This window comes from Clarias gariepinus, chromosome 8 (genome assembly GCF_024256425.1).
Source record: "Clarias gariepinus isolate MV-2021 ecotype Netherlands chromosome 8, CGAR_prim_01v2, whole genome shotgun sequence".
In the NCBI taxonomy this organism is placed as follows: Eukaryota; Metazoa; Chordata; class Actinopteri; order Siluriformes; family Clariidae; genus Clarias; species Clarias gariepinus.
This window is the reverse complement of record NC_071107.1, coordinates 13,035,298-13,050,913: the sequence shown is the minus strand read 5'-3', so window position 1 is coordinate 13,050,913 and position 15,616 is coordinate 13,035,298. Positions and strand designations below refer to the sequence as shown.

Here is a 15,616-nt window from a genome sequence, read left to right as displayed (position 1 = left end):
TAGACGCTAACGTCAGGAGAGTACCAGTTCCAAAGGGAAAAAATTTATGGCTCTTTAATAATACTTTAATATATGCATATACTTAAATGTATGTGATAGCAAGAAGTTTGTGGTTTAAGGATGCTCAATAATATTTAATTTACTGATAATCATTATTTATTTAACTATAACACATTAATCATATGATGTGTCATTAAGTGTGATCAAATAGCTGTGATTTTAGAGGAATAAATCAAATTGGGATATGCCATTATACTTGTTCACCTGGATTATTTCCCTTAAAGAAATGTTAGAAATATAATGTTCCTTTAAGTGATCAAGGTTTTTAACCAGCATATCAAGAACAAAACTGAACAAAAACATCATGCATTAATAACCAGATATTTCTAGTGTAGCAACTACTAGCCAATCATAGAGCAGGAAGTTTTATGGTTCGAGACCAAAGCAATTGGTTGAAGCATGCCAGATGCAGAGACCTACATGCAGCAATAACATTCCTAAAAGGAGAAACTCTTAAATTAGACATCAGAGCCAAGAGCTTCAGTCCAAGCTCCGTTCCTCTCTGTCAATCAAACAACGTCTCATCTGACAAGTAACTTCTTACCTGAGGCAAAACATGATCCTCAATGTAACATCTAAGATCTTGGATCCATCAAAGTTCTACCCAAACATTCAGTAAAATATTCTGCTGCCTATTAGTAGTGTTCTGCACCAGCGTTCTGGGCCAGCATCTATACCAGCAAGCAGCTAGCGTTATATTAAAACCGCCCACAGATATCCACCTGAATTCCTTTACAATCTTTAACACAATGAGGATCAGGATAATATTGTAATCTATGGGTAGTTTGATGTTTGTCCGTGCTCTCAATACACAACTCCAAACAGCTCTTCCTGGGTTGGCACTAAACACTAAAGTGCACAGAACAGGGGACAGGGCTTTACAGGGTACTTTAGGACTAGGGTTGGGAACCTGTGTTGTACTACAGCACTGGGAACCATTAAAAGTACTACAGCAGTTGCATTTACAATTGTTTGTAAAAACACAAAAAGAGACTTACAAAAGCCACATCGTGTTCCTCCCTCAAAGATAAACCCATTCGGCACTGCTCCATAACGTCTCAGGTCAGTCAGTCTCCAGTGTGCAATAACTGCTGGAGGGATGTCTCGAGCTATAGCGAGCAGGTTATTACACAGATGAAGGGAGGCTGCACCGCTCTCCAGCTTAGTGCCCGGCTGGACATGTACAGTGAACCTGTGGACTGAAAAAGGAACAACAGTTCAGTTTGGGATAGTAGTTTACTGTTTAAGTGCTATCACTGAAAGAGAAGAAGAGTTGCCCTTTTTGTTTCAAAAACATGCTAATAATACATTATAATAATAATAATAATATGATAATAAAAGTTATTATATACTCTTACCTTTTACACCTAATGGGAAAAAATATATATGGCAATATATTGTAAAATAATTGCAATTGATTAAATAATAAATTTTCATACATGGGAAATTAGTGCTTATATTTATCAATATATTGAAATATATTCATTTATATATATTCATTATATATATATATATATATGTGTGTGTGTGTGTGTGTGTGTGTGTGTGAATATATAAATATACTGTATATATAAATGAATATATGAATATATGCAGCATTTCAATATATGAAATGCAGCAATTCCTTATGTATTTTTTATATATTGTACAGTGTGTGTATATCTGTAATATATTATTATGTATATTGTGAATATATTGTGAATATGAATATCAAAATCTTTTTTTCCGTTAATTATTAGTTAGTATCGATTAGTGTAACAACGAGGAATATTAACATTATAAATTGAAAATTAAATACTATCTTCATATAAATATGACTGCTGACAGGATAAGTATGTTTGTGTCAAAGCATAAAGACACATTGTTTTTCTTCTATTCATCTTCAGTAAGCATTGCACCACCTTAATCCAGGGTCATGGTGGATCTGGAGCTTGTCTTGAGAATGCTCGGCATGGGGCAGGTATTGGATTGAAATGGATTCGATTAAATTGAATTGAATTGGATTGGAAGCCATTCCATCACAGGACATCATGATCACGCTCATTTATAAACTCATTCACATATAAACTCATGCCACATTCAGTGCAATTCAGTGTAGTCAGTCCAACATCTGGCATTTTTTTATGAGGTGGGAGGAACCAGATAACCTAGATGCTCAGGAAAAGCAGAACTCCACACAAAAACAAATTCAATCCTATGATTAATCCAGAAGCTCTAAAGGACCAGTATTCAACTTTAGCAGGCATTAAAATCATAAAATTTAAAGCAGCTTCCCATAATCAGGCTTCTGGATAGATGAGACTTTATCACAGGAATGCGCAGGAATGCTGTACAGTACATTCAGATGGCAGATTCTTCCCAAATAAAACACAAGATAAAAGACAGAATTTCAGCATATCTCCAAAGACAATACTGTAGAACTAAGTACTATACAGTAGAACTGTAGAACTCAATATCCTACAGAACAATACTGTAGAATATCGATTTTTTTATTTTAAGGCATTACGTGTGACAGGAGAGACATTTTAATATGCTGCACTGGTCTACAAAGATACACACATTTATATAAAGCAATTTCTTAAATGTTGCGTTTTGAACTATGCTTTTATCTAATCTAATTAAAAATCCCAACGCACAAATGGGAACTGTGTGCTGGAGCGATGTTTATTCAACCCACAATGCGGATACTTAACACATCTGCATAAATGGCACTGTGATTTTCATTTAAATCAACTAAAGCAAACTACTAACATGCTGCTCTAGCTAGAAGCATGAAAGCCTAATGAGTTCCCTTTAAAAAGGAATAATAAAGCACTTATGGAAATGATAAGTAGGCGAGTGAGCAGTGAACAGGGCTCCAGGATGTGATGTGTTCATTAAAACCAGGACGAGCACTCGAAAAATGTATAAGCAATGACTTTGTTGTTTTAAAGCAACATCATCAGTAGTCAATGATGAACTTTGTGTCCTAGCAAGGATTTTGTTGTCTACTTCTCTCTCTCTCTCTCTCTCTCTCTCTCACACACACACATACACACACATTGAGAGAGAGTCCCTAGTGCCTACTGACTCATCGATCAAGCTCATTGTACGCCGAGTTAGCAAGCCGTGTAGTGAGATAGCACAGCAGAAGGAAGGAGACTGATGAGAAGGTTTGAGCATTGTGGGGAATATTCACCACGCTTCACTGAACACAATCTATTATCACTCTGTCAGCGCAACACACACACAAACAAATAAACGAACTGAAGGACATGGAAATTGAGGATGCAACAGATCAGAATGGAAACAGTCATTATCCGCGATGTGCCTTAGGCATGTGTCGATGCTATGTTATCTCATAATCTCATAATCATTTATCACAGTTAAGATATTCCGTTGAAAAAAGGATGATCATGGTGAGAGTTATGAGTCTGTCTTCAATGAGAAGGATTTATGACCTACTTCTGCTTATACAAAAGCACTGCAGAGTTCTCAGTTCTGCTTGGGGTGAAGGTGTTGATGAACAGCAGTTAGGTGCAACTCCATACAAGCCAATCCTAATAATGACCAGATAACATCTAACGTGTTTGGATTGTGGGAGGAAACCGGAACACCTCGAGGAAACCCATCAAACACAGGGAGAACATCCAAACTCCAGGGACACAGTGACAGGAATCGAACCCTGACCCTGGAGGTGCAAGGCGACAGTGCTCACCACTACACCATCGTGCCGCCTTTCTCATGGACATTTCGCAATATAAAATGTTGAGAAAAAAAAACTTTATGATGTAACATTTCTGTAATTTTATAAGGAAATTGCCACTAAGATTTACAGATTACCACTAAGATTTACTTCGACTGTTATCCCTGCTTCTTATCTGTCCAAAAAGTGGGCTGCAAATTATAGCGGATGTTGTAATTATGGCAGTTTTTTATAGTAACACATTGACCAAACATAATAAATGTGTGACTCGACTGCATGAAGTTATCCTAATCAGGCTCCAATCCCAACAGTTTCAAGGCCCTATATTCGAGCTGCGTAAGATTGTCATAATCTGATCAAAATGGTTTTCAAAGGAAAGCCAAACTGGAGAGAAGATGAGACCGCTTTATTGCGGAGGAGGTAGTAAAATGTAACAAATAATTAAAGGAAAAGTCTGTCCTACTCTTACCTCTAAAGATAAAAAAAATGAGAGGACAGCAATTTGTGAAATCATCTAAGCCACCTGTCAGTTTGCAGCATGTGTGAAAGGAGTGTGAACAATGGGGGGTATGCCGTGTTAATGAAGTGCTGATTATAACAGGGCATCTAAAAAAACAGTTCTCTCAAATAATTTCATATAAATATATAAAATGTATATACACTACCACTCAAATGTTTGGGATCACTTGCAAATCTTTGTTTTTGTTTGTTTTCTTTATTTTCTACATTCTACAATAATCCTTGGGATTTTAAAACCATGAAATAACACACATGGAATTTGGTAATTATGTAACAACATCAGTCAGTTGTTATTTTAAGACATTGAGGTCAGCCTTCCTGGAATAGGTCTTGCAAGAACATTATTGTGTCAAGTCCATTAGCAAAACCCATAAAGCACCATGATGAAACGGACTCTCATGAAGACCTTCCCAGGACTAAAACTTACCTCTGCTGCAGAGGAGAAGGTCATTTAGAGTCACCAGCCTCAAAAATCACCAATTAACAGCAGCTTGAATTAGAGCTGTTATAAAGGCATTATAGATCATGGGTAGCATATATTGTACGTCTTAACATTACTTAACATGGATGGCTTCAGCATTGCTTTACAATGTAGAAAGAAATAAAAATCAGAAACAACCATGGAGTTAAAAAGTGATCCCAAACTTTTGAGCGGTAGCGTATAAATACGATTAGTTTGATGTGTGAGTCATGGATGATGTCCAAAACCCCATGAATGCAGCTTGTTTTTGAATGTATGAATCTGGGCATGATCTGTGCTGCTGTAAGAGCAAAGTTTGATTAATTATTCCCGACGCTGTCGGCTGTGCCAAACCCAAATTATCACTGTTTCAAAGCTGCATCTTTACTGTTACTAAAAAAACATGAAGTAACAATCACCTGCGGAGACAGCATATGAAATGATCGTTAATCATCATTCATCAACTTGATGTTCTGGACATTCATTTTGAATTGTTCATATGTTCATTGATATTGATCCTCCTGAGCATACCAAGTTGGCCATGTGTATAAGAACAGAATCCCGGTTGATGAAAGTAGCTTCCTATAACATTGTGAATATATGAGAGAAGTTGGTAAAGGAAACTGCTACAGTATTGCTGGTGCATCAGCAGACCATATTTAAACTTCAGGAGTGCATTTGTGTCACACTCAACCTGGAAGGCATTCAGGGGACTGACTTAATATAGACCTCTCAACCACAAATGATGTTTGCTATGTGCTCCATCTTTATATGTGTGTGTCCTTTGGAGAAGGAGTGTACGTGAAGGTGCAAGGGTCAGAAGCACAGTTCATACTCCCTATGTGATGTACAACTTTGAGATCACTAAAGACCCTCTAAATGTAAGTATTTAAGCAATGAAAAAATCTTCTGTACATAGATCCCCTACAGGTCATTGAAAGCATTGTGAAATCCGTACGAAGTGAGTGACTTCAGGTTAATATTTCATCCATACAGTCTATCAGAACCGAGGTTTCTCACCCTCTCCGAGGCTGTAGCGGATCCGTGCATCCCAGGCCAGGAGGTTTTCCCGACTGTCGAAGCCGAGTGTAAGGGACTGCGTGAGGCAGAGGAGGGTAAGTGCGTAGTTCACACCTTCAAAACCCTGTAGGAGCTCCAGGCCACAGATATCACCCAGGGTGAGCTGGCTCTTCTCCCTCTGCCCTTTACTGCGCTCCTTATAGACCAGCACACACAGGCAGTCTAACACACACACACACACACACACACAAACACAAAATCAAACAAAATGCTATACATTGTATGCACATCCCACTGAAAGGGTTTTATTACTGAAAAGTAATGAAAATGACTGTTGTGCAGTGAGGTAGTGAACATGAAAATACAGTCATTTAAATTTTGAATTTCATTTGCACCTCATTTATAAAGTGCTTTTAACAAGTTCTCACTATCTGGAACTGTCTAGCCTACTTTTGGAAGAGTTTATTTTGCATTTAGACATCTAATCAGCAAACTGCTCATTAGAGCTCTAAAGGCAAATTTCTAAAAATAACCAAAAAATATTAAAGGATTCAAAAAATTTATTAATTAATTTTAAAAAATCATCGAGTGCATTTAGAATACTCTGCCAGCACTTATTGGTGCAGCCCTGAAAGCTTGTTAGCACCTGTAGTGTTAGTCTATAATTATCCACTCCTACACATATGTCTTGTGCAGGCCAGCAGGCAATTAACATGAAGCCAGTAAGACATCTCTGTAACATCGGGCTGATGGTCTATATTTACATTACGTGTTTGTAGTTGTAGTTGCATGAGTAGACGTACAAGCAGCTGCCATATGAAGTGCGTCAGAGAGAGTGGGAGAGTGATCTATTGCAACAGCTGGAGACTGACTGACTCATTACATGTCAGCCTCTGACAAAATCCCACATTTTTTGTAGACTACTATATAGAGCTAGAGCATCTGGAACATCATGACATCATTAAACAAAATGACAATTTGACTGACACTTATAAAAAAGCCACAGACAGAAAAAAATGTGATTGAATTTCCCGTATACAGATTCAACTCTAAAAGTGATTTAAAATACAAGGTGTTAATTTAAATCCATGCAAAATTATTGCTTGCTCTGAAATGTTGTCAGGGTAGTTAAAAGTGTGTTTTTCCAGTGGTGAAACTGGTGCTTCTTTGTGGTTATGCATCGACTAAGGAGCCCAGGTGAAGATTTTAAAGCTTGATACCAAGTAAGAGCACACAACACATCAGATGCCTTATGGGACATCGAGGTAGTGCTAAGGGTGACCAACAGGAAGTGAAAATTTGTTTTCTACATTACCCACAATGCTCTTAGACTACCTGCTGGTAGTGATTAAGGTTTACCTCTTGCTTTATCTCTACCTGAAGACTGCGATTCAGAGGAACTTCAGTCTTTTATTCTGTTCAGCTCAACTGTGTCACCTATAGCATTGCATCCTGGGACATTGAGTCCACTCCTTCTTGGTTGAATTTTTCATTATTATAATATCAAATGCTTCTGAATAATAATGTGTACGGAAAGACAATTTTGCTCTTTTTAAGAACTGTTTTTTTTTTACTGTTTAAACATCATCATAACTTGCCTTGAAATGTCCATCTGTGATAGTATTGTGGCAAAAAAAAAAAAACTCTTTACTTCTCACAAGAATAAGGAAAATACATCATCAAGCAACAAATTTAAATGTGAATTATTTAAGACAACTATTAATGCAAATGTTTCAGTACAAATACATTTCATGTGGTTTTAATATGTATAATCATTAGGGTAACTTTGTGGGTATTTTGTGCAAATCGTTTCAGCGTTCGGGTCTCTACAGAGACTGAACTAAACTGTCTCTCTACAAAGACAGTTTAGTAACATACAGCAGAAGCTTCGTATTGGGCCCAGGGTTTCACTGATGCACTGGATTTCTTCCACTACGCTTTTTAATGTGACTATTGAAAGTGGATAGTTGAAAACAGAGTGCTTTTATAAGCACAAGAACGGTCCTTGTGCATTTGCAAAAACCCTTCAAGCACTATGATGAAACTGGCTCCAATGAAGACCTTCCCAAGAATAAAAGACCTGTGCAGCAGAGGAGAACTTCACTTTGAACTTAATATTAGCTGTTCAAATGAGATTATGCATGGTTTGCATGGTTTGTAGAAACATAGAAACATGGATAAATGAATAAAATTTAAAAAAGACCCAAAAATTTGAAGGTGTATCCAAACTTTTGACAGGTACTGTGTATTACCTGGGATAAATCCACAGCACAATTCAATTCTTAAAACAAAAAATCTTTTAGATAGATAGGCTGTATATTATCCTCTACAAAAAAAAGTGTTGTAATGTACTTTATTTAATTAAAGAAAATCATTGTAGATATAACTGATACAGGTCAAGGCACTTTTATGAAACATTTATTGATGAACTCTCAAGTCGGAGTGCCTTGTTTTGTTTTTTTTGTTTGTTTGTTTGTTTGTTTTATTTCCATCATGGGAAAGCCTTCAGGACAAAACACTTTTCCAAATTCTCCATACCAAGACACTTAATTATTATTATTATTGTTATTAATATTATTATTATTGTTGTTGTTGTTGTCTAATTAACTTCAAATGAGAGAATTATAAACAAGAGACTTGCAGAACAACTTTGCTATAAGAGAGAATAACTTAAAATTGAACTATAATTTGTAACCTAGCAATTATTTATAAACAATAAATGAGCGGTATAACACAGTTGAGCCATGTTTTATATGAAATTATTTACTTGAACTGCCTATCATGTGCATTTTCAGGCAAAAGCGTGCAGTCACGTTACATGACTGATATGACTGATTTAAACAGAACTAAAATCTGTTTAAAAAAGAGGCAGAAATGCATATAAACCAGTAGTCTAGCCCTACATTATATATTATCAGTTTTACCAATTAATTCGTAATTTGTCAAATTCTTCTCCTATAGACAGACAAACTTGCTGCATGCACCTTGAGCTGTCACTTTTGCGCGCTCTCAGTTTCACGTGCTGCCACAGAGACAACGTCATGAGGATTCCAGGTGACATACCAGTCAGGAGAAAAGGGATTATAAATACCAAGAAATTACACAATCCTTCATTTCAAACCCCTTAGTTTTTAAAGAACCATGTGTTTATTTGTTAACACACAACATTGGTGTAACACACACATGCACACACGCTGTTTTGTAACTTGTGCTGTTAGCCTACCTGCTACTGGAGAGGGCTTTCGCAGAACCAGCCATCTGTTCTTCCACTGTAGAGACAGAAAGACAGTGAAACTCTCACCTTGACCAGGTAAAATCACACAACGGCAACTAATCCCACAGCAGAAAAGAGGAGTAAGTAGTTTAGTAAAACCTTTTTCCCTTCTCGGAGTCTCACTTGTCCCTCGACGACCACTGTATCGGTCATCTTGTGTCATGGTTCCTGACAGCTGTGTGTGTGTGTGTGTGTGTGTGTGTGTGTGGCCAGTTCAAAATAACTTTAACGGCTGTGTGCACATGGTATACACTGCTCTCCCTCTCCTGCACTTTTCCTAATTAAAAGTCAAAGAACATTTATGCTATGATAGTATACCATAATGTTCACATTATAACTCTTTCAGATGCTCTTATCAAAAACGTTCACCATTGTTTCATCAATGTCCTTTAAAATCAGAGCAAATAGAATGGCTCTGGAAAGTTTTTTTATTTTTTTTTACCCGGAACCAATTAAACATCTCCACATCATCAAAACTGTCATTTGTTCATATCCTCATAAAAAATGTGGACCCCACAAAGACATACCCCCCCCCACCCACCCAACCCAACCTACACACAAACCTCCTCCCACAGTAGGGACTAAATGTCTGCACACTAAACCAGACAGCTAGGCGACAAGAAGTCTTCACAGTTGTTCTCTTGGGTTAGGGTGTCTAGTTTGAGGTTTCAAATCGAATTGAAGTCACTTACCCTCTCAGTCAGCAGCCTATTAGTGTAAACATTCCTCAAAGTCCCAGACAATGGGGTTTAAACTCACACGCAACTACAGTGTGATATGTATCTATATCGGTTTTCTTACAAAATGAAGAAACCTAAAATAAAATGCCAGACTCATATCCTTTTAACCCAAAACGTTTGCTGATACAGTTCAACTGGAAAAGTGAGCAGATCGTACATAACTAGATCGGTGCCAGAAATTGGTTTCACTCTTTTGTAGCGACAGTCTTCTTTTTCATTCCAGCTGACCTGAGATTGTAGGACTAAGACATTTATATTATCATATGTACAGTAAACGGATGGCTAGATTTTGTACCATAGAATAAATTTCCCTAGACTTCTGTTCCACCATGCTGCCTTTGGTCACTCTTTAGTCCCGGAGGCATCAGTGAGCAATGGGTCACTTAGAAGTTTACCCTTTTATACAACTTGCAAGGAACATTTATTTGATTATTTTCCACAAAGTAGCCTAAATTAACTTACTGCAGGAGGCATTCTCTAATTTAGTATTTCCATAAATAAGTATTTATTCCATTTGGTTAATATTATTATTGTAAGATAGATAATATTAGAATCATCTGGTATTTTCCTAATGAACAGAATATGGAGGAAATTAAGGGGGTTAAGGCCTATGTTTAAGAATGCAGTAACATAACTTGGAAGGAACCAAGTTTAGTTAAACTGCTGAAGTTGAGAAAACTACGCAGGTGTTGATTTATAATTCTATATATATTTTTAAATGATATTTTATTTCACAGCTTACTTTTTGATATAACTAAAAGGATCTTAACTAAAAGTAATGGATCTCTCCTCTTGTTGTAGCCCATTCACCTCACGGTTCTACATGATGTGCAGCTAAAATGCATTTCTGCTCATCATGGTTGGTTGTCATCATGGTTACCAGAGAGTTCCTGAGCATGACCATTTACCTCAGACATAACAAGGTATTTCTGCCAGGAGGCAGCACACTCACAAAATGTTTCCCACTAGTACAATAAAAAAAAAATTCTGAAATATGCAGCCTGTCTGGAACCAACATCCATGCTGAAGATTACACATTGTCCCAGTTATGATGTTCTGATGTGAACAATAAATTCAGCTCCTGACTTGGAACTGATCATTTTATGCATTGTGTTGCTGCAACATAATTTAATGATTGAATAAAATAAAAGTGCCTAGTGTGCTATAAAAAAGAAAGAAGAAAATTTTTAATAGATAGTTAGATTAAATCAATTAGTGTTTTTCTTTTTAAGTTATATTTTTCCTTACTTTGTTTCCATTTTAATTGTTGCACCTGTTCCTTACTAGCTAAACTATTTATAGTGTTGGGTCTACATAACCCAGGTTTAATTCTTGTTCAGTAGGGCTAAGCCATGAAATTGGGCTCAGCAAAGCATAACTCCTAAAAGACCTCTGAGCTTAATTTGCTCCAAGTTGCACTGACCATGTCCATGTGGGTTTCTGCCCACTTCCAAAAAAGGGCATTAAGTCAATTCCCAGTAGCAATTTTTGTTTTTTAAAATTGGTCATTGGTATTCGGTCGTTTCTGACAGTTAATATTACATTCACGGACTGCATGACATTGGTATAACATTGATACCGAATGAACTCAATACACTGCTGCAAATGTGACTTCAAACCTGTATTTGTTAACAGCATTAGGTTTATCTGAATACATAATATATGTGGAATACATCATTGGAATGCTCAGTATTCCTGTTAGTATTTTTTCCTCTTTCTATCTTCAAGTAAGATGATGTTCTGACAGTACAAACACCAATAACTTACCAATGCTCCACAATGAAACCTGTAGACATAGAGCCTTGTCGAGAGACGAGTGCCACTGAATAAGTCCTCTAAGTCAAACCATACTAAAAACTGTAATTGCCAAACTATTAACCCAGAAAACAGTCGAACAGTCAAAAAGACCAACTAATGTTCAAAACTGGTTCTGTGAAACTGGATGTTATGCAATTTGGATGCTATGCAAACACCATGTTACAGTTCACTTATTTTCTATTATGCACTTCACAATAATGGTGCTTAGTGATTAGCACTGTCAACTCGCACCTCCAGGTTCTAGGTTTGATTCCCATTTCGGGTCTGTGCATGGAGTTTGCACCTAGGGTGTATTCCTGTCTTTCTGAAATGTCCTTCAGATCCACAGTGTCAGAAGATAAACTCTTTGGGAGGTCAAAAGACAATATGCTTTTAAGAAGTTAATACGTCACACCAAAGCCTTAAACAGATCAGCATGTCTCTGTGGATTTATTGATTTACTGGATGAGGTTTGTGACAAACTCCTACAAAGCTCCTTTAGTCTAGTAGCTATAGTGCTATAGTGTCCATTCAGGAACACCTTTAGTCCAACTAGGGACTGTGGAGGTCGGTGGTGACCTTTGTATTTATTCCCATTTTTACTGGGGTTGGAATAGTGCCTAAGTAAAGGGAAAAAAGTTTTTTGGACAGTATGTCCTACATCCTCATAGACTGACTGACTTACTGTACTTACATTACACTTTGGAGTAATTACATAAAGTGCCATAAAATAAGATGAAATTGTATTCCTTCATTATTTCTGATGAACTGTCAGTGTCTAAAAGAGAAATCCTTTGTTATTAAATATTCCTAATTTTCAATTCCTGAACTTTTCTATAGCGCGTATAGCGGGGACATTCTAATAAATGTGTTCAGCCAGCCGTGTTTCTCTGCAGTGAACACTAAACCCATAACCATGATTTTATAACAGATAATAATGCTAATTATGTACTTCCCTACATTCCCTCCTGCTGACTTGCTGCAATGCTGATCTCTATTTATGATATATATAGACCACCACTTTGCAACTGCAGAGGTGTCCCTGATACCGCATATACACATACACATATACACACTCGCACATCTCGCAAATGTCAGCAAAATGTCTGCAAATTACATCTCTGCAAAGTCACACACAGTTCACTTGTTAACTAGAAAGACATCTCCACAGCCTTGTTTTGGATCACTGGTCATGTGATTAATGTTCTGCTTATTCCAGCTTTAGCTACAGTGCAGAAGGTAGACAGACATTTCTAGAAATCTTTTTCCAGATAAATCTAAAGTTGATCAATAACGAGAGAAAAGTAGTGTGAAAGTTGTGCTGAATCTGTTAATTACACTACATACCAAAACTGTGGGAATTAAATACATCATTGCCATGTTGGTTATCTTATCCTAGGTGAAGTGGTAGCTCAGAGGGTGAGGCACTGAGTTACTGATCAGCAGGTTAGCCTCGGATCCACCAGGTTGCCATTGTTGGGCCCTTGAGCAAGGCCCTTACCCCTATCTGCTCCAGGGGCGCTGTAGCTTGGTTGTACGCTTGGATATACGAAGAAAGAAAATAAAGGCTTAACCCATAACACTTACTGGTTTAAATCACATATTATACTCAAGGGTGGATGGAGGTAACAGATGATTAAATATATAAAAAAATAAAAATAAAATAAAAACATTGTTAAAAATTTCTGAGTTTCTGGAAAACAACATCAGTGTGATGTCATCTTCATCCAGGAACCACTGTAGTCCAGCTAGAGACTGTAGAGGCCAGTGGTGACCATTGTATTTATTCCTATTTTGTAGCACCATGCTAGGACCTCCGGTCAACATTCACATGCACATTCACACAATACAGGCAATATCGCCTAATCTCTGCACCTGTCTGATTTATCCTAATGCCGAACTGGACTCCATGTTAACTAAGATGTCTTCTGTTATATTGAATTGAGTTGCCTAACACACAATATGTCTATAAAACAATTCCTGCTATCACTCAAATGAGGATAAGTTCCCTGTTGAGTCCCTATTAAGGTTTCTTTCTATTGCCATTACGGAGAGTTTTTCCTTGCCCTTGAACCCAGAGGAAAGCACAGGGAGAACATTTAAACTGTACACCATGCACACAAACCTGAGGCAGGAATCGAACCTAGGAGCTGGGGGTGCAAGGCTAAGCCACTGTGCTGCCCTAGTGTGATGTCACTGAGGAATAAAATACATACATGCATAAAAAGCAGTTTTGTTTAATGTTTTGACCCTCAAAATCGATATAATATAAAATAAATTATATACAGATCATCCACAACACTAACACCACCACCAAGCAAATTTAATAACATTGATTATCAATTGAACACCAGTAAACTGGTGACAGGATCATGGGCATGCAAGGATCATCTATGACAGTGCAGACTGAAGGCTTGCCCATCTGTTCTAATCCCCTAAAAAAGACAATGTAGCACAAATCTATGCTGGCTGCAATAGAAAGGAACCAACAAGGAACCAACCAAGGAGTTCAAGGTTGGTGACCTGGCCTCAAAATTTTCCAGATCTCAATCCGATCCAGACAAGCAAGTCTGATTTATGGGAGCCCCATCCCACAATCAGCAACACCCAAAGGATCGACCGCAAACGTCCTGTGCATACGTCCATACGACCCAAGTGGTCATATGGAGTCATGCCATGAGCGGCCAGAGCTGCCCAGTCTGCACAAAGTCAACATACACAATACTGTTCATGGTTTTTGTTTAAGGACCACTTGTGATTTAAATTAGCATCAGAGCTCTGGTTACAGAAATTCACAGCACTGTATTAAAGATTATTAACAAGCACTGGCACACAAAAGAACATTTGTGACAGTTTCGGAAATCCATCATCATTCACTGTGGACTGTGGTTTATGTTGGTGCAATGACCGAGTATGTCCTGAGGGACAGATACAGACCCCCAGATTCTGCTGTTTTGACACAGTTAAAGTGATGACACCTGCGAGAACAATAAAAACCTTCACCAGCATTTGTCTCCATTATCTTATCTCATTTGTACTTCCTAGTACATCCTCTTCCACTCTAGCCAGTGCCTTTCTTTATCGCTCCCTCTCTCTCTCATATAAGACCTATTATTGCCATTTGCCATGTCTTATCCTTTTATCTATTTTGTACATTTCAATCCATCTACACACCTCTATCATTTCTCACTGTTTCTCTCCAGTTCCCACTCCCTCCCATCTATCCTGTAGTTTTTGTAGTTACTGCTTCTGCATGGGCAGGAGGAAGGTCTTTCTCATCCTGTTCTCAATGAGGTGTGACCAGTGGTGACTGATGTGCAACAGTGGCAGTTAGATTGCAGTGTGTGAATAAAGGATGCATTGTGTCATGGGACACGCTTCTTTATTTTAGAGGAGTGCCCAATGAAACAGGCCACAGTCCTTGGAGCTGAGAGAGAGAGAGAGAGAGAGAGAGAGTACGGACACTTTACCCTACCAGGATTCTCAACCAGATCTAATTTATAACCAGGACACCAGGCTGATTGCAGCACTGACATACTGGTATGATGTCACAACGATTACTGTACATGCTGCATTTCGAAATAAAATAAATAAGAGTTATACTTCACTACATAGTTCTAAAAAGCCTACACAGAAAGGAGGAGGTTATTACCTTATAACAGCCAGGGGGGTTAACATGGAGGTTGCAGTGTCATGATCAGGTGTCTGCATACTTTTGGCTAGGTTAGCATATTTTAGATTTTTGATAAAAAACACCCCCAAGTGGAGGACATAGAGTAAGTTACAAATATACAAACTTACTTTTGTCATTATAGAGTAGCACTCTAACAATAACTGTGTAACATTAGTTAGACTTTGTGATTAAAGTTTATGTTCACACAAGTTTCAAGATCGCCTGTTTCTGAGTAGAAGAACATTAATTCATAATTACATTATTATATTTTCCCCACAGCTAATTCTTGGTAATTGGAATTACTTTAGGAAAAACAGAGCAGAAAATCTCATTTAAAAATCTTTATCTTGTATTCAACATGATACAAGAAAGGTCTGATCCTGATTAT

General features: G+C 37.5%; 1 protein-coding gene across 1 annotated transcript in view; it reads right to left on the bottom strand.

The window, feature by feature from the left end:
• Positions 1–9,295, bottom strand: part of dok7b (docking protein 7b) — a 38,436-nt gene extending 29,141 nt beyond the window's left edge. Inside the window, exons 1-4 of the mRNA XM_053501380.1 lie at positions 9,118–9,295; positions 8,968–9,013; positions 5,745–5,966; positions 1,059–1,259 (exon numbers count right to left, since the gene is read on the bottom strand). Coding sequence (XP_053357355.1) covers positions 1,059–1,259; positions 5,745–5,966; positions 8,968–9,013; positions 9,118–9,171 — 523 coding nt within the window. The 5' untranslated portion in view covers positions 9,172–9,295. The remainder of the gene's footprint in view (positions 1–1,058; positions 1,260–5,744; positions 5,967–8,967; positions 9,014–9,117) is intronic.
• Positions 9,296–15,616: the final 6,321 nt, after the last annotated feature.